At 44.9% G+C, this 24,180-nt stretch overlaps 1 protein-coding gene across 2 annotated transcripts in view; it reads right to left on the bottom strand.

The window, feature by feature from the left end:
- The window catches only part of CPNIFS (chloroplastic NIFS-like cysteine desulfurase), a 58,149-nt gene that overhangs the window by 12,822 nt on the left and 21,147 nt on the right, over positions 1 to 24,180 (bottom strand). For both annotated transcript variants that reach the window (XM_087681835.1, XM_087681836.1), the window contains exon 4: positions 23,600 to 23,759. In XM_087681835.1, the coding sequence (XP_087537961.1) occupies positions 23,600 to 23,759 (160 nt within the window). The remainder of the gene's footprint in view (positions 1 to 23,599; positions 23,760 to 24,180) is intronic.

Raw genomic sequence — 24,180 nt, 5'->3', positions numbered from 1 at the left:
GCAGCAAGTCTCCCCATGGTTGACTCTTGGATTGTTGGAGGGAACTTCAACAATCTAGAGACCTTAGAGGATCAAGAATGCCATGGTAGAGATTTCCATGGCATGGTGGAGGAGAAGCAAGAGGCATGGGAGGTTTCCTTGCTTGAAGTGGGCATGTGAGATGCTTGGAGAGGCCCCACCTTATATAAGCAAGACTATTCACTAGAGTTTTCTTGGGGTTACAGGTGGCTAGGTGATACCCTCTTGGAGTGGTTGGACAAGTTTTATGTTGAGTACAAGTGCTCCAGAGGAGGGCAGGTTGGGCAATTGGTTGGGACCACCCTCTCTGATCACTTGCTCCAGTCGCATTCTAGATTCAACCTATGGACGGGAGGAGGTGAGAAGGCGAATTGAGCAACTTCAGACCAAGGATTGGGTGAGGGGTGACCAAATTGCATAGGAGGTGGCAGAAGTCTTGGGCTACCGTCTACATCGGAGCACCCTATTTGATATTGCCTCCTGCTTGCTAAAACAACTATCTGTAGAAGACTGTAGTGAGCTCCATCAGCTCCTTTGGACAAAAGTGAACCCTCCCATATTGGTCATCAAGACTTTGGATTTGGCCTCCTGATGTGTGGCTGATGCACTTGGAAGAACTCTCTACACATCATGTCCCCCTTCCACGCCCAAAATGTTGCTAAGGTGCAGAAGGAGAACTCTAACCTAGGTGCCTCTTGGAGCAAATCTCTAGATGTTTGCCACCCCTTGTGATTGAGCTGATGGAAAAGGCACTCCTTGAGCCATTCACAAAGAAGGAACTAGCTAAGGTGTTCCACAAACAAGATGGGCAAAAATGCCCCAAAGAGGATGGGTTGTCTAGAGCCTTCTTTACTACTTATTGGAAGGTGGTGAAGGACCCCCTGCTCCAAGCCTTTCAAGAGATCTTCACCTTAGGTCAGATGTTGGGTAGCCTGTTAGCAAGACTAGTCAATCTCCTCCCCAAAGGGGGAGATCGCTTGGAGCTGTCCTAGTGGTGACTGAACACCTTGTTGTCAGTGGCTTATAAGGCCTTGGCCAAGGTGATTAGCAAAATAGGCTTCGCCCAATCTCCCAGACATCATCCATGACACACAAATAGGTTTCATCTAGGATACGAGTATCCTACATAACTTTACCTTCTTTGAGGCCACTAAGTGGCCTTAGCATAGCAGCCAAAGGATGACAATGCTTCTATTGGATTTCGAGAAGGCCTGTGACAGGGTCAACCGAGACTTCCTAGAAGGCACTATGGTATGATTGGATTTCCCTTAGGACTAGATTAGAGGGGTATATGCTCTGTGCAACTCACCCACCAACACAGTACTCATAGGAGGCAAGAAGGGGAAATTTTTCATTTGAAAAAGTCAGTCTAGCAAGGCTGCCCCCTTCCCCCCTACTTCTGCCTACTCTTTGTGGAGTCAATGTCCTACTTTCTCCACTCGAGAGTTGGCACTGGGCCCTCTGCAATAGGCATTGGGTGAAACACAACATTACCGAGGCCTTTCGATGGATCTTTTGGTGGCACTTGTGGGATAGCTAGAGGCCGTAGAGAGTGTTGTATTTCCTATGGCTACTAGCACATGGAGGCTTGGTAATTGTGAGTTGGCTAGTTCAGATGCAACATGATGGAGTCAGCAAGCGCTGTCCACTACAGCGCTTGGAAACTCCGAAGCATTGCCTCTGGTCTTGTGAGGCAACGCAATTGGTGTGGAGAGGAATATGTTGCATACTTTGCCAAGTGGAGCCTAGCCTAGGTTTCATCTCCTAGAGCGCCATCTACTGGTAGGTGGTTAGCTAAGGCCACCACCTAATGTATGAGGCTAAGATGCATGATACCGTTCTTCTTATCGAGCCAAGATCCTGTGATGTGGTCAACTTGAAGGCACTACCCATCCGGTAGATACTAGAGCTAACAGCAACCAAGCAGTCAGTGTTATGAAAGATTATTCCAAGCCTCACAATTTGGCACATCTCAAAGGCACGCTATTAGTTGGTTCTGGGTAGCAAGTGCTTGTCTACATATGAGACCTTGACAGAGCTCTAGACCTCAATCATCCACTCCGTCCACGACCGTTGGAATCAAGTGCAGGGTGACTCTCGAGCTGGGCGGAAAATGGAAGGTGAATGGAAAGCACAAAAACTCATGCTCAAATGAAATAGAGGATGACAAATTACCTTGAGGAATATCTCTAAACATAGAGTTTTCTTCAAACCCATATTGTATTAATCTAGGTCTCCATATGACGGAAGAAGCAATATAGACAAAATCAAACTCACACAAAAATGGATTATACAAACTTGCCACTGGGCTTAATGGTGAAGAGTTTGAACTTTCAACGATGTCCCAAGTGGATTGTCTGTCCTCAATTGAGAGTGATCGGTCTCGTCAGCAAAGCGCTCCAATTACGATACACCTTGTAAAGAAGTATGAGGCGAAGAAGAGTTGGGCCTCAATGAGTGATCCTTGCAAGAAAGGTTAGCAGGAGCGTTCTCCTCCAAATCTATAATATTCCCGCCACAGCACTTCATATCAAGAAACGAATTCGAGCTTGAGGCGTTTTAAAAATTACTCATCGAGCTATCACATAAGTGACCGCACGTAATTTTCTTAATATCGAGTTTCACATTAAATCAATTCCACAATCCGACACGAGAAGATGCCTCAATGTTCCCAGCCAACAAAAAGCAAAGACCTCTCGTAAATAATATTACAATTGCTTGATCATATAATTTTTCCCGCATTATATTTGATTTGGCATTCTCGATTCCAATCAATACGTCAAAGATCGCATTGATTTTTTAACCGCAAGACAAATCGCAAAAGCATTAATCGGTAGACAAAGAACGCGCAAGAACGAGCATGATATTAAGTAAGTTAAGTATCAAAGAGTTTATAAACTAGATAAGTTATGATGTAACTTGGCCAAAAAACACCAGATGAGGTCGTTTTGAAGAAAAAAAGAGACGTTTTTTGAAAAAATTGGTCAAAATTCATGATGTTGTAGACACCTAGAGGAAGAGAAAGCATAAAATAATCATCCCCATGCCACTATCCAACAGATAGGCAATCAAAATATATTTTTAATAAAGCTCAATTAGCTCTTGACAAGCAGCCAAAAGAATGAGTCGACTGTATGCTCCCCCTCATGTCTATAAATACACCCCCTTGTTAAGAAGACTACTAGGGTTTGCACTGAGGACAACACACAGAATATACGACCACGACAGAAACACAAAGACACAGACACAAACACAGAGGGCAAAACTCAAACCCTAAACACAAAACTCAAAACTCAAACACAAAAACTCAAACACAAACAGAAGAAGGGAGAGAGAGAACACAACTCTAAAGTGAATGAATGTTGTAAATGAATGTAAGAGTGTACAGTGTGCTCAAGGGCAGAGCAATGTCAGAGTGTGACGTCCACCGAAGACGGATCCCAAGTCTGTGACCACCAGTCGGAGTTTAGGAGTGTTGAATAGTGAATGGCAGCAGGCTAGTCACCAAAATGCAGCAGTCTGGAGGCTGGAAACTGGTAAGCGCAACAATGTACCACCGATCGGGGGCTGGAAACTGTGCACAGTCTGCTGTAAACAGCAGGCTGAAACAGTGTCTGAGAGTGTTAGGGCCTGCAATGCTGAAAACGCAGGCTGGCTGACCTTAGAGATGATGGACAGCAGGCTGAACAGCAATCTGGGACAGCTTGGAGCAGTCGCCAACAGCTGAGAGCTGTCGCCTACAGCAATGGACAGACTGAAGATGATGTGGCTGCAGTCGATGATGACTGGACAGCAGATGGCTGCGGGCTGCGGGCTGCGGGCTGCAGGCTGGAAACTGGGCACCAACGACAACAGAGGGTGTGTGAGTTGCTGTAACCTACAAAACAAGGATGATGGCTGAATGGTGGCAGCCTGTCCATTTATAGATGTGGAAGGGCGCCCCAAAAATTAGGGTTTCCACTAAACTTTCTCGAACCACTCCCCGTTTTAGGGTTTCCATTGAACTCTCTCGAACCGCTCCCCATTTTAGGGTTTTACTCTAAAATAGCATTTTTAGTGTGTTTTGGGGCTGTTTAAGAGGCTAATCAGCAAGTAATGCATATTTTATCTCAACACCCCCTCTCAGGCCCAAAACTAAGCCGAAAGGTTAGGCCAGCCATGGTGATGTTTATGTACCCCAAGGCGTCCCACCCCAAAGCAGCTAAGGCATCGGACAAAGGGTGCACGTTGGCTGCCCAGTGGCCTACCAAGCCCTACAAAGGCAAATGGAACTACATGGAACTTTTGTGTGTTTTTTTTTTTTTTTTTCCGAATAAGTGTGGTAAATTTTATGGGATGTGGCCGATTGAGGAATAGTGACCCAGAAGACGGGAGTAGGGAGGGTACACCCACCACATCACAAAACAATACAAGCTAACCCATCCACTTAGGGTGTCGATGACGAGGAAAAGTAGGTGATGAGGTATCCATGTGATGAAGAAGGATGATGGTGTGGTAACAACAGCCGCCAGTGGAAACAGCTTAGGATCCGCTCAAGTGGTGCTCTGCACAATGAGATGCAAAGTATGCTACATGCTGAAGAATGCTCATGCAACAAGTGCCACTTGGACAGTGTCCCTTATGGAAATTTGTTCACTTGCCCAAGCGCCCTAGTACAAAGATGATGAAATCATGCAATGCAAAGGGTAAGATATAACAGGGGGGAGAAGCCGATGCCGAAGACAAAGTGCTGAAGCCTGTAGAATACCAAGAAGGGTAGGAACCCCCTCTCAACCTGGATGTAGATGCCGAAGAAGGAAGAGGAGCCTGATGTCGGTCTTCATGTGGTGTCGAGAACCATAAGGAATGAAGAGGAGGAGGAAGCATCCCAGCTGGAAGAGCTAGGCAGAAGTCACCATCATGATAGAATCAAGAGAGATGCTACACGATCCGCCTCGAGAGGGGAAGCCTCCATGCTGGTAGAATAGCAAACTCCAAGGATGATGAAACCATGAAGGAACGGCGCGTATCCCAAGTCTCCAGCCCAAGTAGGACTGGGCAAACCTGCATGTTAGCCCTACACTGAGAACAAAACCTGCAAAGGAGATCAAAGTCTCCAATCACAGAATTCAGTAGTGAGATGCTCCAAAAACAAAACAAAACCAAAATGAAAAGCTAACTAAAGGAACAAGTGCAAAGATGCAAACGTGTATGTGTGTGTGAGTAAATGCAACGGAAGACTTAAAATGTAGAGACAAAAATCCTATGGGCCCGACTTTAAGAGTGCGAAAAATAAATGCTAGACTGACCTAGGGTATCCGAAAGAACCTAGAGACATACTAGTCTAAGAAGGTGGCCACCATTGCGTACGTCCAGTAGCAGGGCTCTGCCAAGGGAACGCATGACGAGGTAGGGAGGAAGCTAAGATAGATGCATGAAGTGCAACGGGATCGGAACCTGCAGACCAATCAACCAGTCCCTTAGGGGTAGTGAAAGAGATGGGCTACTGAGGCTGTACTCAAGCCACATGTCCAACAGCAACAACAGGTGCTGAAGGAGCAGATGAAGCAGGAGCGGAAGGCGTAGCCCCGCTGGACTATGGAGTTGCAGCGGCCTGCTGAGGCTTTTTAGGTGAAAGACCTTGAGCCTTGAAGCGACACTCCTCATCCACATGGCCTACTCTCTGACAGTGTGTGCAAAACCGGTTTTTCTTAGGGAGTTACTGTCAGATAGGTCTTGATTCTTTGGTTCCATCGGAGGAAGAGGAGTCACCCTTTAATTGGCTTGCCTTCGCATCTAGCGAGTTATTGCCACTGGTGGTTTTCCCTCCCGAAGAAGAAGCAACCAACCCCCTCTGCTCTAAATAAGGCTGTGATGAGGATTTCTTGTGGACTTGATCATGTAGCCTTGCGTAATGCAAGAACTGGCACTCAAACTCGTAGAAGGTTGGCAATCGAGGTTGGGAGATGATGTGTTGAATGAAATTGAAGTATTTTGCGGGCAACTTATTCAAGAAGAATGTAATCTAATCGTCATCTGACTTTGGAGAGCCAGTAGTGGCGAACTCGACAAGTAACCGCCTATAGTTAGCTAGCTTGACTTTCAGATCATCCCCTTCCTTAAGAGAGAACTCTTGAAGCTGAAAGTCAAGATTGATGCACCGAGTACGATCACGAGCCGCATAGCGGTCGAGAAGGCGACTCCAACGCTCTGACGCGTGCGGGAAGTGCTGCAACTGAGAGTGAAACTCAGGAAGCAATCCTTGCATCAGCTCAACATTGGTTGTAGCATTGCAGACTCTCCATTGACGGATGTAGTCAGGGTGAGCTAATCGAGGGTCCGACATAGGCTCTAGACCAATAACGAGGTCCCAAAGACCCTTAGACTCAAGTACTTGTTACATGAAATTCGACCAAGTAGTGAAATTTGACCCGTTAAAATGTGTCTTATCTGTGAAGGCATTCTTGGCCGTTGCAACAGGAGTGGTAGTGCTCGGAGATTGATAGTGTGAAAAAGTGTAGTGGGGGTAGGATGGGGGAGTGGAGTACACTTGGGAATGGGCCCCAGAGTGCCCACCAGGCATGCGGGTAGTGTGCAAGGTGGATCATAGGTAGGGATGGGCTGACTAGGCATGGGCATGGTAGCCACATGAGGAACCCAAGGAGGTGGGATGGGAACACTGGGAGCAGAAGATGGGAATCCCTGCGTAGGTGTAACCCAAGGAGAGTGTGAAGACACACCATAAGCTGAGAATGGAAACCCCTGCGTATGAGTGGTTATGGGAGATGTGAAGCTGGGGATAGTGAAGGGGATACCCATCATAGTCGACCCAGGAGTTATGGGTGTGCTCATTTGCTAAAAGGTGAGAGGTACTGTGTTAAAGGGTGGCATTCCTCCTAACAAAGTACCATGGTGCAAAGAGGTAGAGAATGGGGTGGAGAAGGAAAATGTGCTAGGAGCGGAGATGGTAGATCCAACCCCTAGGGTGTGTGATGCAGATGTGAAGTATAATCCAAGATTTTGGAAAGATAATGAGAGATGATAAAGGTGTGATATAGAAGAGGGTGGAATGGGAGGGAAGTGAGAAGTGTGTAATATGCTCAAATGAAACAGAAGCTGTAGATGTACCTGAATTTCGTCTGCTTCGTGAGGCCCCTCTTCAAACACAAAAAATCAAACACAAACAGAAGAAGGGAGAGAGAGAACACAACTCTGAAGTGAATGAATGCTGTAAATGAATGTAAGAGTGTACAGTGTGCTCAAGGGCAAAGCAATGTCGGAGTGTGACGTCCACCAAAGACGGATCCCAAGTCCGTGACCACCAGTCGGAGTGGAGTGCTGAATAGTGAATGGCAACAGGTTGGTCACCAAAACGCAGCAATCTAGAGGCTGGAAACTGGTAAACGCAGCAATGTACTACCGATCGGGGATTGGAAACTGTGCACAGCCTGCTATAAACAACAGGCTGAAACAGTGTCTGAGAGTGTCAGGGCCTGCAATGCTGAAAACGCAGGCTAGCTGACCCTAGAGATGATGGACAGCAGGCTGAACAGCAATCTGGGACAGTTTGGAGCAGTCGCCAGCAGCTGAGAGCTGTCGCCTACAGCAATGGACAGGCTGAAGATGATGTGACTGCAGTCAATGATGGCTGGACAGCAGATGGAGGCGGGCTGCAGGCTGAAAACTGGGCGCCCACAGCAACAGAGGGTGTGTGGGCTCGTGTAACCTGCAAAACAAGGATGATGGCTGAATGGGGGCAACCTGTCTATTTATAGATGTGGAAGGGCGCCCCAAAAATTAGAGTCTCCACTGAACTTTCTCGAACTGCTCCCCATTTTAGGGTTTCCACTAAACTCTCTTGAACCGCTCCCCGTTTAAGGGTTTTACTCTAAAAGAGCATTTTTAGTGTGTTTTGGGGCTATTTAAGAGGCTAATCAGCAAGTAATGTATATTTTAGCTCAACACCCCTCTCCTTCCACAAAAAAAAAGCAAGAAGGAAAAGCTCCTAATGATGGAAAATTTTTTCTACTTTTCTTTTCCATTGAAGCTTGAGCCTTGAAAAAGAAAAATACCCCCCTTTTACCTCATTTTCATTTTCTCTACCCCCTCGTTACACCTTCATCCCATACGACCATACCGCTAAGCGAAACGCTGGCAAAATTTTTCTAGACAACCACAAACTCTCCTTGAACTACCACGTCAATTTTGCCTAACATCCTATGGTCGCAAAAATTCAAAAAGCCCATTTGAAGCAAGGGAAGCAAGGAATGCGGCCGATGGAAAAAATGACGTGGTAAGAATTGGCAAAACCCCCGTTACAGCAAATCTGAGAGAGGTAGCATCTCGTCGGTTTGGAAAAAAATAATGTTTTATAAGCTTATCGTTATATTTGGCTTTCAACGATTATAAACGCGTTTTAAAGAAAATGCATATGAATTGTCACTTAGAAAAATAACCTAAGTAATATAATAATTAGCTATTCATTGAAAAGAATCTTTCACTTGAAAAAAGATTATATGCCTGTCATTAAGAAAATATCTTAATTATGGTTTATTTCGCAATATTTATTATTATTTCATTAATGACGCATATAATCATAATAACAAAAAAAAATAGACATTGTTAGGGAAGGGAATATTTTATAATTTTTCCTTGAAAGTGACTATCTCTATTTTATTTTGATAATGATAAATAGACGCATATGAATTTTATAATAATTTATGAAAAATCATTTAGATAATATCGTCAAATAATCAATGTATTAAATCAACAAAAAATTGTATAGAAAAATATATACTAAACGCATATAAATTAGATACGTGAAAAAATAACTCAATATTTGAAAGATTTTAAAAAAAATTGAACTTATGATTTTTGCATTGCTCAGAATAAAGTTTTCAAAAAAAACAATCAACATTGCACTTAGGACATAGCTAAATGAAAATTGATCTTTCTAGATAACATTGAAAGTTTGACAAATATCAGACATTGTCGATTAAACCATAGAATATGAGTAGAATAAAATAAAAATTATTTTCTTGTTGAAAACACACGTAATGTTAATATTAATGATTATATTAGCAAGAGCGTCAATATCATGAGTTGACCCACGTATGAATCAATGAGAAAACCTAACCTAAAACATCGAGAATGTTGAAGGAAAAACAACTATGAAATACTCAACAATCTTGAAACTATCAATATCAAAAAATTAAATAAATATCGGAAGTCTGTAGTAGAACTTATTGGACATTGATAGGAATTTGTCGATACAAATTCTAAAGTCTAAACAGTCTTGGAAAAACATTTGAAATCCTACTAAGCACGGGTTAGGGTAGGGCCGTACTTGAATTGCCTGCCATAGGTATAAATGCCCATATTATCTTTTAGAGAGAAAATAAAAAAAAAATTCATAAGGATAAAATAGACTTCAGATTATCGAAATAACTTGCGGATCCCGAAAAGAGTTGCAAGTAGGAAGGGAAACCCTAGGAATAAGGTGGGACCTTAAAAGAGAAACCCTAGATTTGGGTGGGGCTACTTCCTATGCTAAAAACCCTTACTGTTGTTTCTTTTTTATTTGTGCATGCATTGATGGTTACACAAGAAAGATTAATTGTGCTTACAGCAATTAGATCTAATTGTAAATATATAATCAGGACATAGTAATAGGGGACGGAGGGGACGGCAGCGTGGGACGGGGGGATGCAGTCCCAGGGACGGGACCGGGCGGGGACCTTACGGAACGGACGGACGTCTCGTCTCCGAGTGGGGACGCCAGTGAGCCAAGCGGGGACGCACACATGCGTGTCAGGGATGGCCTAGGGAGCCGTTGGGCCATTTTTGAAAAAAAAAAGATTTGACTGTTTGGCTGCCAACGGCCATTTCCGCCATGCTCTTGCCAATGTTTCCTATATAATGCTCCACTCTCAAGCTACACTCACACTCCAAGGCCAAGAGTCTCGACTCTCAACTTCTCAAGGCTCTTTCTCTCCCTCTCAAGTCTCAAGTCTCAAGTCTCAAGTCTCAAGGTTAAAGGCCGGCGTGCTCAAGGCTCTTTCTCTCCCTCTCAAGTCTCAAGTCTCCACTCTCTCCTCCCTTGGGCCTCAAGCCTCAAGGCTCAAGGCTACCCTCTACATTATACAAGCTTTCTCTCTCTCTCTCTCTCCCCCTCTCTTTCTCTCCCTCTCAAGTCTCTAGAGTCTAGACTCTACTCTCCCTCCCTTGGGCCTCATAATTCATTGCTCAAGCCTCAACTTTCAAGGCTCAAGGAGTCAAGCCTCAAGGGCAAACTTCAAAGGCTACTTCTCATCAAACTTTCAAAGTTTTTATTATCTATGGCATCTTCATTGGCTTCCCCATCTACAAACCAACCCACATCTACCGCGGCATCCACCTCTTCACAAAATGATAATCATGAAGGAACCACCAGCCCCACTCAAAGAAGAAGACCCGTGATACATCGATGGTCATGGTGGGATGAGGTTGATTGCCCTATGTATGGAGAAGAGGAACCGCCTTGGAGTGCATCGTGCCAATGATTTGGTCTTTGTGAGTTCCAACTTGCGAATGTTTTGCAAAGGCATGGTGAAGAAAGAAGATTCATTCACCGAATGGGAGCAGGCACAACACGATCTAGAGGTTGACCCACTTCACATAGCTGAGATTTTGGAGGACCTTGAGGGCATAGGTGAGGAGGAGCCAAAGGTTGTCGAGGACTTCACAGAGTCCGTGGACATTCCGCTTCATCCCACTGTCCGACCCACTACTTAGTCTCGACTCTCGACTCTCTAGAGCACTCTAGACTCTTGAGCCTTACGATTTACCCTCATACTTAGCATTTGCCATTATGTCATGTGGCATTTTGACATTTTGTATTTATTTTTGGCTTTAGTATTTACACTCTCCTCCCATCTTCTATGTACATTTGTCATTGTAGTTTGAGCCTTGGCTATTGACTCTTGAGTAACGAGTGGTCACGAGTCTTTTGGATATGCTCTATTTTCTTCTATTTGGTGCAAATGTGTCCTTCAAACGTTCCTCTCTTAGAGTAGATTAAGTATGATTTTAAAGTACTTTTAAAAATAACTTTTTAATTGCCGTTTTTTCCCCCGTCCCCAGGACAGTCCTTTACCCAACCCCATTCCCATTCCCCGTCCCTGTCCCCGTTCCCATTCCCATTCCCCGTCCCATGTTACTATGAATCAGGATAATAAGAGCAAAGATCGCACTATGCCTCTCTCACGGCTAGACGCGGAACCCTGCTCCAAGGGGGATTGTTTTGTACCGCCGTGAGGAGCTTTGGACCGGCCTCGATGACAAGAGGTCGCTCGGTGAGGAATCTGTTAGGTAGGAGGAGGCGGGAGTGCCAGGGGGGCTCTAGCCGTAAATCTCTCAATTGCTCCTAGAAACTGTCTGATCCTCGCACAAATCAGGATGGGATCTTGGAGTCCCGAGTACTAGTGAAGAAACGGAAATCTTAGAGGGTTTCTTTTCTTCTGCGCAGACAGAAGGGATTTTCCGGTGAACGGAGGTTTATTTTCTGCGTAGGCAGAAGGGGAAAATCATTGTAAATAACTTTGTGAAATAATAAATAAATATGTTTTGCCAAAAGACTATTTTCTCTGTCTTTGTGTTGTGCCATAAAATTACGCGAATGAACTTGTGATAACGAGTTAATTAACGAAGTTGCTTTTATATACTATAACTTAATGTGATAGGTAATTAGAAAACTAAAGAAAACCATTTGTGGAAAACGAGTGGGCAAGATTCCCGACGAATCCGTCCTATGGATGGGTGGTTTCGATAAGTTGGGAGCTTCTCTCAAGAGATTAAACGAAACGTTAATTAGGAAAAATTAGGTAGAGCAGAGCATTGACTTACCTAGGGTCAGGTCTTAAAACCTTGATCAGAAATTATCTTAGGGGAATGGTGCGGCAACTGTGCCAAAACTCCATTAAGGTTTCCTAAATCCTAACCTATTTCTGAAAAAAAGCGTTGCACTCCATGAACCAACAGTAACTACAATCGCTCCAGTCGGACGAGAAGCCCTTGTGGAACACCTCCGATGAAGCCAATTGATGTATTGAGACCTCAGTTGTCAAATTAGGACCCCGAGCTTGCAGGTTGATCCTCGTAGGGACGGCCGGTACCTTCTGTTACGCGGTGGGCTCTAGGAAACCTAGACGATAGACCTCGTGCATTCTTGTGAGTGCCGGGCGAAGTCATCTAGAATAGTTTCCCGATGGACCACTAAAACGTGTTGCCAAGGAATTGTTAGGCAAGCACGTGATGACATCAAGACTATAATGTTTCCTCAAGCCCTCCATTGAAAGAGTAGTTGAAGAAAGCATCAGAGGATCCAAAGATGGAGTCGTTTGAGCGATCGTAAATCAATTACCTATTGTTCATGTATCTCACACAACATCAAGCTCTCCACAACAGCCACAAGATACTCTTTAGAAGAGCACCCCCTCTAATACCATGTGAAGATATGCTAGGGTTTGCACAAAGAAAACACACAATGTAAAAACACTACTAATACACAATAACTCAAATAATAATGCAATAAACACAAATCCTAAATGCAAAACACAAATACAAACAAAGGAAAAACTGAACTCTAAAGTGAATGAATCAATGTTGTAAATGAATGAGAGAATGTACAAAATGCTCAAGGATAGAGTTATCCAATAGCTTGTGGCTCTCATGAGAGTGAGCTGAGACAAGTGTTGATGTGTGTCATCTACCGAAGACAGATCCCAAGTGTAGTAACCACCAATCGGCAGAGGTTGATGAAGAAAAGTGCCGAAAACACAAAAATGACCTTTTGCAGATGCAAATGCGAATCAAGCCAATGTTGGAAATGGAAGGATGTAACATGCCTTCCTCCTTGGATAGGGTGGTAAATCCCCGATTACAACTTATTACAACAACAAACAATAAATGCAAATCTGCAAATTACAAATTTACCTACTGATCTTGGACAATGCACACTTGATTGGCCCAAAATTAGCACCCCTTTTGGTATTTCTTTAGCTTTATTGAAGAAAAAGTTGATTTACAATGGGATTCTCCCAATCCCCTTCGCAATCCAAACTCCCCTTGCTGCCCAAAGTGACCAGCAAGTCTTCAATCTGATTTTCCCCTTGATTCGAGCACTTAAAATTGGCCTTCACCCACTTCATAGATGATGGAAATGCCCCAAATTCAATGGCTGACTAGTCCTCCACCTGAATTTAGCTGAAATTCACCTTCAGCCCTAAAAAATCCAAGTCTTGGAGCTTCCAATTTCTAGCACACTTCCCGAGGCTGTTGCTAAACCCTAATTTCTGCTACAAATTAGAGTTTACAGCAGAGAAATCTGAAATTTCTTAGCCTCTGGTGATCTCAATGCTGCAATCTTTGGAGCAAGGCTGTAGAAAGACTGGGAAATGAGAGAGAATGCTAAGGAGAGAGAAAATTCAGACTTTCTTCACGAAAAATTGAAGAAAATCTATCATTTATTGTTGTTGTCCTGTCTCAACAGCTTGTAGATGCAAAGAACTGAAGAAAATCAGTCATTTACTGCTGCTGCCCTGTCTCAACAGCCTGTAGATGCTGTCACCTGCCTATTGATTGGTCTTCTCCTACACCTGGCTGCCTCAGAAAGTCCTCCAATGGCTGCAAATCAGACCAACAGCATCTCCTCCCTCTCTCTTGCAAGCTGAATACACTTAAAATGCCTCTCTTCAGCCTCTAAAGACGTTTTTTAGTCTCGCATGGGCATTTTTAACAAGTAGCAGCCTTCCCAAATGGTTTTTCCAACATTATCCATAATTAAATATTAATTTTCACTCTTTAATAACTAAAAATTAATCTAGTAATTATTTTAGTGCCCTGAAAAATAATCTGATTGACCAATAATTAAATTGGCTAGGCATCTTCCACTCTCAAGTGTCTGCATCATCTTTGACCATCAAATTGGCATTAGATACCACTTCTCTAGTGTCACCAACTCACACTTACGGCCAAATGGATGACCTATGCCAACATCTGGTACCAAATACCACCAAGTACCTATGCGGCATAACTTATAGCAACTTTTGCCTTTGATATCCCGTTATTTCCTCAGGTCCCGGGCTCATAAATTTACTCTAACCCGAGTTGCACCTCACCTGTGCAACATTTACTTAATCATGTGATTAAAAATTAATCCACATGTTAAGTGAGGTTTCAAAAATACATGTCCTCATGACAAAGGGTAGCAAGCTGGAAACCAGATCGTAGCTAGGCAATAGTTGTAGACAATGTAGCAGTAGTCGCTAGTAGGGACTAGACAGCTGAATAGTTTCACAAATAATCACTCTTATCTCAAGAGATGTAAAATGATATGCACATGATTTGCATGTTCCTCAAGAGACTTACTAGAGAAAGACAACTATTCACTTTCCCGAATATGGATGAAACAAACCGTCTATCATCTATTGGAAAGTTGTGTAAGCATTTGTCAGCCCAAAAGGCAAGACACACGCGAAAAGCAATTTATAATACATCCTTAAGAGACAAAAAATATCCGTGTTTGATGATATCCCGACCTAAGATCAATCTCAGTGAAGTACTTTACACCATAGAGTCAATTAATAAGGTCATTCATCCTAGGTAATCATTACTTGTCATAGTCACCAGGGATGGGGGGGGACGGGGGACGAGGGACGGGGGACGGGGATGGGGGACTAGGACAACGGGGATGGGGATGGGGATGGGGATGGGGATGGGGATGGGGATGGGGATGGGCACCTAAAAAATATATGTTTTCTAGACATAATAGAAATATCTATGAAGAAACTAGACAAATACAATAGCTTAACTCAAAAACCTTCTAAAAATATCCCATAAAAGTTTCAAAAAATACATGAACCATGAAAGTTAAAACATAAATAAAGAATGAATAGTCAAATTGAAGAGTAAAATTGTCAATGCCAAATGGTGGCTGAGAAATGTTGTGTGACTTAAAGACTAAAGTCCAACAGTAAACACTAAACGAGAAACAATACAAACTGAGAAATATACTAAAAGTCAAAACTAAGGAATCATAAATGCCATATGGCATAAAGACTAAAGTCCAACGATAACCACCAAATAATGAGTCCTCAGACTAAAGACTACAAGAAACAGTACAAGTTGAGAAATAATAAAACTAGTGGACTAAAGACTACAAGAAACAGTGCAAATAGTACAGACCCTATGACACATGGCATCCACTGCGTCCCATCCGACACGTCCTTGTCAGAGATCATAGCCTGTTTTCAGGCAGGCAGCAGCAGGCAGCAGCTGCACAGTCCAGCTGCACAGTCGGACTGTGCAGTCGGACTGCCACGTGGCAGTCCGACTGCCTGCAGCTGATTTTTATCAGGCTGCGCCCTATTTTGGCGCCCCATCCTAGGCAGATTTTCGCCTATTTATTGCTGACGTTTTCAGCAGTCTGGCATTCATTCTCTGTCGCAGATTACAGACCGGTGCCGTGCAGATCTCTGTCTCTGTTCGCAGATTTCTGACAGCAAACAGTGCAGACTGCAGCAGACTTCGAGGTGGACAGCAGGTCGCATCGTCGAGGTGGAGACACGCAGTCCAGCGCACTGCGCCCGTGTATATCTTTGTATTCAGCATTCTTTATACAGCAGATCTTCAGTGTACACTGTCTCTTTCTCTCCCTTCTCTCTCTGCGTTCTCTCTCTCTCAGTCCTACGCTTCCGCACCGCTGCACTCTGACATGGTATCAGAGCAGTGTTTGAGGGCTGACTGAGCGCAGAATCAACCTGAAGAGGAGTTTCCATCGCGACACAAATTTGCGTTTTTTGCGTTTAAGGGCAGACAGGAGGGCTGCGCCTTGGAACAAGGCTGAAACGAGTGTGGGCGCACAGGAAAGGAGTACAGGTGGTGGATTTGCTGCTGTTTACTGCTGTTTGTCGCGGAGAAAGTTTGAGTTTTCAACCTAAAAGTGCAGGTTTTGCTCTTTCATCGCCTCCGGCGGGTGAAGAAGCTTCGGGACGCGGAAGAGCCTTAGCAGGCTGAGTGTACCCAGTCAAAGGGGGCTGCTTTTGCGTTTGAGAAGGCATTGCAGGTGAAGATGTCTACAGAGATGGACTTGGAGTTCCAGGCGATTATGGACCGGAAGGTGCCTGTCCTACCGGCTCTTCCTACAGATCAGAAGCTCGACGGAGACAACTACCGCATTTGGCGCGTTATGATGTTGGCCATTCTGGAGTCCTATGATTTGGCGGAGTTGGTACAGGAAGATATTGACCGGCCTTCGGTAAGAGATGAGTCCAAACTCTCTTCCGATGCTCGTGCGGAGTTGGCCAGGGCCCAGTCTCATTGGGACAAATTGAATGCCAGGATTCGATCCTTTCTCTTTCTATCATGCACTACAGCCGTGATCGCTCACATCGAGCACTTGACGGTGGCTCGTGAGATATGGCTGGAGCTTGATCAAATGTACAATCGGATGACCCTGATGAAGAGGGTTTCTTTGGAGGTACAGATGCGGACCTTGTCCGTCAATAAGTCTTCTTCGCTAAGGGAACACATTAACAAGCTAAGGCAGCTACAGATGCAGGTTCAGAATGCGGGGAAGCCGATCTCCTCCGAAGACATGGCGATTACACTCTTGTCCCAGTTGCCGCCACGATTCGGTACATTTTACTCTGCCCTTATTGCTTCAGGGCGAGAGTCTACTCTTCGGTGGGAGGAGTTGGTTCCTATGGTCTTGGACCAAGAGGAACAGTTAAAGGGACAGAATGCTTCCAAGACGGAGGCGTTGACAGGTCAAGCCTCTCAGAAGAAGGGGAAGGACCAAAAGAAGAAGAAGGGGGATAACAAGTCCAAGAAGGACAAGGAGAAGGACAAGGACAAAGACTCCACATGCCATATTTGTGGAAAGACTGGCCATTGGAAGAAGGATTGCCCTGACAAAGACTCGAAGGACACCAAGAAGAAGGAAACCAAGGATTCTGGAGCGGTGGCTACACCCTCATCAGCTGCATTTCTACATCTAGTTGTCATTGAGGACGCTTCACCGAATGCTTCTGATGCTGCGATGGCGGCTTCCCAATCTCGAGAGTGGATTATTGATAGTGGTGCCTCACGGCACATGACTCCTTCATCGGATGGTGTTGCCCAGCTGCGACCTTCGCGTGGGTAGGTTCTCATTGGAGACAGCTCTTCAGTTTCTATTGCAGGTCGGGGTAAGATGCAGCTTATTCCGGATGGACGAGGTGGCACCCATACCTCAGAGGTTTTGCATGTACCAGGATTGGGGTACCATCTCCTTTCAGTCCATAAGATTTGCTCCCTTGGTCTTCTGGTGGAGTTTGACAGTTCTACAGTGCGAGTCCTTGATCGTGAATCGAGGAAGGTTCTATCATCTGGATATGAGGAGAACGGCATTTACAAACTGAAGTCTTCCACTGCCCTCTCTACTCTTCTTCTTACCTCACAGTCACAGTCTGAATTATGGCATGCTAGGTTTGGTCACCTAAACTATGACTATCTTCGGCAGGCGTCACGGGGACAGCTTGTTCGAGGGTTGCCGGATATAGTGGTGAGCCAGCAGCCATGTGTCTCCTGCATACGGGGGAAGCAGCATAGAGATGCCATTCCCCATACCGCTTCGCGGCGGTCTACTTCACCAATGGAGTTAGTATCTACGGATCTATGTGGCCCTATGAGGAATGAGTCCCTGCGTGGGAGCTCGTACTTCATGCTGATCGTGGATGACTATAGCAGGATGACATGGGCCTACTTTTTGGCACTAAAATCAGAAGCTTTCTCGCACTTCAAGGATTGGCTTCTCTTTGAGGAGAACCGATCAGGCCGGAAGTTGAAGACCTTGCGATCCGACAAGGGAGGTGAATTTGTCTCTAATGAATTTGCTCGGTTTTGTGCAGATAGAGGAATTCACCAGGAGTTTGCCAATACGAATACTCCACAAGAAAATGGTATTCTCGAACGGAAGAACCGCAGTGTGATCGAGATGGCGCGCACCATGATGGAGCACCGACAGACCCCTCAGGTTCTGTGGGCCGAGGCTGTGGCTACTGCAGTCCACATCCTTAACCGATCTCCTACTTCGGCCGTGGAAGGGATGACTCCATTTGAGGCGTATTTTGGATCGAAGCCAGATGTTTCTTACTTTCGGGTCTTTGGGTGTGATGCCTATGTTCACATTCCCAAAGCTCACCGTGACAAATTCGAAGCGGCTTCCCGCAAACAGGTATTTGTTGGCTACAGCTCCCAGTCCCAAGGCTACCGACTCTATGATCCCGTCAAGCGGGATGTATATACTAGCCGTGATGTGCGGTTTGTGGAGGTTCCGGCTTCTTCAACGGGTGAGGAGCATCCCGTTCTTGGAGATCCAGGGGAGAGTTTGGCTCCTTCTACAGTTCCACTGGAGCCTGTGCCGTTTGATTATGATTCTGTTTCTGACACAGAGTCTACTGTTCCACCGGATCCTTCTGAGGAGTTACCACTGGTGGACATTCCAGAGTCTTCTACTGATGGAGAACGACGAGGGGAGGTTCGGCCTCCTCCTCGCTGGGCCCGTGACACACTCCGTGATTCAGGGATCGAGGGGGTTCCTGAGGAGTGGGGACCGCAGGATGGTCCGTGGCGGTCACGGAGGCACCAGGCACATTCTTCGGAGCTTGTGTGCTCCAATTATTGTTTGATGTCCCGTGTTATGCAGGATCGAGAGCCCACCTCCGTGAAGGAGGCTTTACAGTCCGCCCCATGGAAGAAAGCTATGGAAGCTGAGTTGGAGGCTATTGAGAGGAATGGCACTTGGTCACTTGTGCCACGCCCCCCGAAGAAGAAGGTGATTGGAGTCAAGTGGGTCTTCAAGACCAAATATCTCAGTGATGGTACTTTGGATAAGCACAAGGCTCGCCTTGTTGCTAAGGGTTTTGCCCAGCGCCCAGGTATTGACTGTCATGACACCTTTGCCCCTACAGCTCGTATGGCAACCATTAGAGCTGTTCTTGCTTTGGTTGGCCATAGGAGATGGCCTGTTTATCAGCTGGATGTGAAGTCGGCCTTCCTGAATGGTGATTTGAAGGAGGAGATCTACGTTGAGCAGCCTCCTGGCTTTGGTTCTTCAGATGGGAAAGTCTACAGGTTGAAGAAGGCCCTGTATGGTCTCAAGCAGGCCCCGCGAGCTTGGAACGAGAAGATTGATTCGTTCCTCCAGACTCAGTTGGGATATCGGCGGTCCAAGGCCGATCCGCAGCTGTATGTTCACACTTCCGAGGCTGGTTGTGTGCTGTTTGTATTATATGTTGATGATTTGATTGTCACAGGTGATGCTGCACAGCAGGTCCAGGAGACAAAGTCAGCTTTACATCGGACGTTCGAGATGACGGATTTGGGGCTACTCCATTTCTTTTTAGGACATGAGATTTTTCAGTCTCAGAGGGGGATCTTTCTCTCCCAACAGAGATATGTACAGGAGCTCTTGGTGTCTTTTGAGATGGAAGATTGTCGGGCCCTCTCTACTCCTATGGATCCGAACTGGAAGGCCACTTCCCACTCAGCTTCTCCTTTGGCGGATGCTTCCCGCTATCGACAGTTGATAGGGTCTTTGATTTGGCTTCTCAACACCAGGGTTGATCTATGTTTTGCTGTTGGGCTCTTGGCAGGGTTCATGAGTGAACCTAAGACGGTGCATTGGCAGGCTGCTCAGAGGATACTTCGGTATCTGAGGGGGACGTCTGATTTGGGGATTCATTACCCCGCAGGGACAGATGGGTCAGATCTTGTACTTGCAGGTTGGAGCGACTCGGATTGGGCCGGTGACGTGGACCACAGGCGGTCTACAACAGGTTACTGCTTTACTTTGGGTGCAGGTGTTATTTCTTGGAGTAGCAAGAAGCAGCCCACGGTAGCCCTTTCGTCTACTGAGGCGGAGTATCGGGCCGCGTCTTCCACCACATGCGAGGTTGTGTGGCTTCGGAGACTGTTGGAGGAGCTTGGGTACCCCCAGACTCGTCCTACATTGCTGCGATGTGACAATGAGAGTTGCATTGCCTTGGCGAGGAATCCTGTTTTTCATGCCCGGACGAAGCACATTGAGATCCAGTACCACTTCATCCGAGAAAAGCTTTTGGATGAGACCATCACTGTGGAGTATTGCAAGACGGAGGATAATCTTGCAGATTTGTTTACGAAGGCGCTTCCTCAGGCTCTACTTCGGCAACATTCCAGATCCCTCAGGCTTCTGCCCTGTCCAGGCTCTGAGAGGGGGTGTCAGAGATCATAGCCTGTTTTCAGGCAGGCAGCAGCAGGCAGCAGCTGCACAGTCCAGCTGCACAGTCGGACTGTGCAGTCGGACTGCCACGTGGCAGTCCGACTGCCTGCAGCTGATTTTTATCAGGCTGCGCCCTATTTTGGCGCCCCATCCTAGGCAGATTTTCGCCTATTTATTGCTGACGTTTTCAGCAGTCTGGCATTCATTCTCTGTCGCAGATTACAGACCGGTGCCGTGCAGATCTCTGTCTCTGTTCGCAGATTTCTGACAGCAAACAGTGCAGACTGCAGCAGACTTCGAGGTGGACAGCAGGTCGCATCGTCGAGGTGGAGACACGCAGTCCAGCGCACTGCGCCCGTGTATATCTTTGTATTCAGCATTCTTTATACAGCAGATCTTCAGTGTACACTGTCTCTTTCTCTCCCTTCTCTCTCTGCGTTCTCTCTCTCTCAGTCCTACGCTTCCGCACCGCTGCACTCTGACAGTCCTCCCCCTCGTCTCAAGATGCATCCCCTTGTGATGGACCACTGCATGGAAATGTACCCTTTTCGAGATGCATTGGGGATGGGTCCACTTTTCGGGATGGGATTCCTATGTTCTCGGCCCACATCCCCTACATCCCATGTAACTATGATACTTGTTCTTGATGTTCACCTTATTGAGACCTCTATAATTTACACAAAAGCACATCATGCCATCCTTCTTTTGAGTGAGAAGAATGGGTGCATCCACGAGGATTTATTAGATTTGATAAAACCCTTTGTAAGATAGTCGTAGAACTACCTAGTTGCCTAGTCCTTCTCTTTCAAGCTAAACCTAGGGGGTTTGCCAAGAGATGAGATGGCTATTGAGCAACGTCTCTATCCAATGATCTAGTGTTCCGCAAGATGTTGGACTTTCATCTAGTAACTTGAATGAAAAGACATTACTAAATTCATGCAATAATAGATCTAGATAAGTGGACAATGGAATTATTATTATCAACATTTTACCACATAAAAGAGAATTACATTGTAATAAAGAACCACTGAACTTTTTTAATGAAACACATGTAAGTTACAACATCTAAATTAAAGATAAATTTGCTCAATTCCATTGTTGATGCATCACATCAAATTTGATGGTGTTAGAGGGTAGACAGCCCTCAACCACAAAGAAACAACCATCAAATAAAAAAAATATTACATGAGATTTACAGCTTACAAAGAGAGGATGATTTATCAACGAACCACGGCATGCCAAGAATGGCAAACATGGCCTAGACACACAAGTCAAAAGTCCAAGGCTCTGTGGTACTAGTAAATCCTAAGATCCATTTGCATCACTAAAAGGATGTTAAGCTAAAAAAGGTGCATTACACATTAAACATTAGTTCGCTCATTGAAACAGCCCCAAATTCAGAAATTACCAAAGCTTTTGTGTCCCATAAGCAAACACCCAAACTTTGGGAGGATCCATATTTATAAATAGGAGCCTACACAACCACTTGCTCCATTCCTTGTTTTGCAAGTTATCCTAGTTCATTCCCTATCATTACATGGCTGCAAGCTCCTCCGAATGCTGTTGCCCACTCATTCCTCGTCATCTCCAGCTACTACTGTAATCATCCAAAGGCTGCCCACACTTGTGTTTGGTTCCAGCAGCTGCCGCTATCACTCCAGCCTTCTATTTGATTGCTGCAGCTCCTGTTTTGAGTGTTCTCAGCTGTTGCCCTAGTCATTAGGGCTTGGTGGACTGCTATGTTTTCATCCCTGCATGCTGCCTTGCTGTTGTTCGTCATCTGAGCACTTTTCAGCATCAGCCTAATCTGCATTTGCATCTGCAGAGCACGTTGTTTTCACATGTTTCAGCACTTTGCTTCATCAGCCTCTACACCGATTGATGGTTACTGCATTCTGGATCCATCTCCCGTGGACGACACACAACACCTCCCTCAGCCCGCTCACACAAGAGCCACCCGCTGTCGGACAGCTCTCCCTTGAGCATGGTATCCGTTTTCTTCATTATATAGTTGTCTTCATTTTGTATTAGTATTTAAGCTCATTGTGTTTCATTCATGGCCGTACACTCTATGTTTTCTTTTGCAAACCCTAGCGTATCTCCACATGATGTCAGAGCTTGTGCTAGTGTAAAAGGTTTTTTGTTTGTGTAAATCTTTTGGACATTCATTCAGTAATTGAGGCCCAAGGAGCTGCCACTCTATGGCCTTGGAAAACCATCATTGAGCGTCAAAAATTGTTATGAATGCACGTAAGCATTTTGAGATTAAAGCACTAATATCGCAATGAGAGAAAAAAATGTGTTGATGTGAGTGAGATCCATGTTGAGGAGAGAGAGACAAAGAGAGGGTGTTGAAGAGAGAGGAGGAGGTCAATGTAGAGAGAGAAAGAAGGATTGTTGCTAGTGGTCTTGCAAAGCACTTAGGTGGCTGAAATGGTTGTGGACAAGGTGGCTGGGGGCTCATTGCATGACCAAGTAAGCACGAGTACCAAACGAGAACTACATGTCCCATTGCACCTACCACCTACAATACATGCCTCCCAGGTTCGCTCCTCTCATCACTGGTAGCATCCCATACTACCCTATTTGAATTAAAAGCAAGACTATAAGGTAAAGACCATCACGGTCCCAAGAGCAAATAGTGGTTTTGTGGATGTTGTTGAATCTTGTGCCAAAAAACCCAAGTTGATACTCTAATATCAATGAAATGTCCCCTAGCCTCCAACGTGTGCACAAGACACAACACAAGCTGTACCCATGACATCTCAAACCAGTTTGTTGGGTGTTGCAAGAGGGGAAACACTTGAAGTGTGTGTGACTTAAGAGACGAGAAATCTCAGACAATACTTCTTCATATCTCAATAGCAAAAAAAATTGGGCCTTTCTGTACAGGCTAAGATTCCCATTTGTACCTTTGACCCTTATTCAATGTAGGAGACAGTGTGTATTCACACGTCCACTCTACACTAACACCATAAGATGTGTTCATACATAGGAGGATACATACTAACAAGCTCTTTGCTCTAACTATTACCATCAACATAAAATAATTAAGTGCATGAGAAAAGTCTAACACCACAACTATAAATGGTGTTTCTGACAGCATACAGTAAACCTACTCAATTTATACCATAGATTTCAAGCACATATGTTGTGGGAATGAATCACACTCTTGCAAGCCCTCATACATTACATATACGCAACTCCTATGAAAATATTCCACCATCTCTAAGTTTTTGTTAATAAAATGAGTCATGCTTTATTATCTTAGTATGTAAAAGAGTTTCTTTTCAAAACTAAAAATAAGATACAAATCCTCACCTCATCACCTTGTCTTAAGTGAGTCAGACCCCAAGTGTATGCAAGTAAGTTTATGGCTTCAGTCGCATTGCGAGTAAAAATCACTTCTCGAGTACTCGCTGCATTTATGAATTTCGCAACCTTCTTTCTCGCTGCTTCATATTCATCTGTTGCTTTCGCACTGAAAAAATTCAAAATCAATCTTTTGCATAAGTAGCCACGATGACCTTAGAAATGTTATTGAATTATTGCATATTGTTAATAGCCAACAACTAGGAATACAAACAATAGTCCTTCATGGCACTTGTTCTGTGCTTTCCATTTTACAAGTCTTTTAAGAGGATAATTTAGGGTTCTAGTGGCAATTGAACCCAAGAACTTGGCAAAGGCTAACTTTGGAGGTCACAGTTGGAGGATAGCCTAAATCGAGTGTCATTTGAAGGGAAAAAAGCTCAAGTTTATACTAATTTATCATATATTATTCAAAGTTCAAGAAGATTTGATTGCAAAAGACTGTGCAGAAGTCAAATTCCTTTCAATGTTCATAACCAAGAGTTTCAATGGACTCATATTATTCAAGCATATTCAAACTCCTCAACGAG

This window comes from Lygodium microphyllum, chromosome 7, assembly GCF_053477565.2.
Source record: "Lygodium microphyllum isolate KBCC chromosome 7, Lygodium_microphyllum_v1.1.10, whole genome shotgun sequence".
In the NCBI taxonomy this organism is placed as follows: domain Eukaryota; kingdom Viridiplantae; phylum Streptophyta; class Polypodiopsida; order Schizaeales; family Lygodiaceae; genus Lygodium; species Lygodium microphyllum.
Note: the sequence above shows the minus strand (reverse complement) of the source record. Positions and strands in the feature narration are given on the sequence as shown.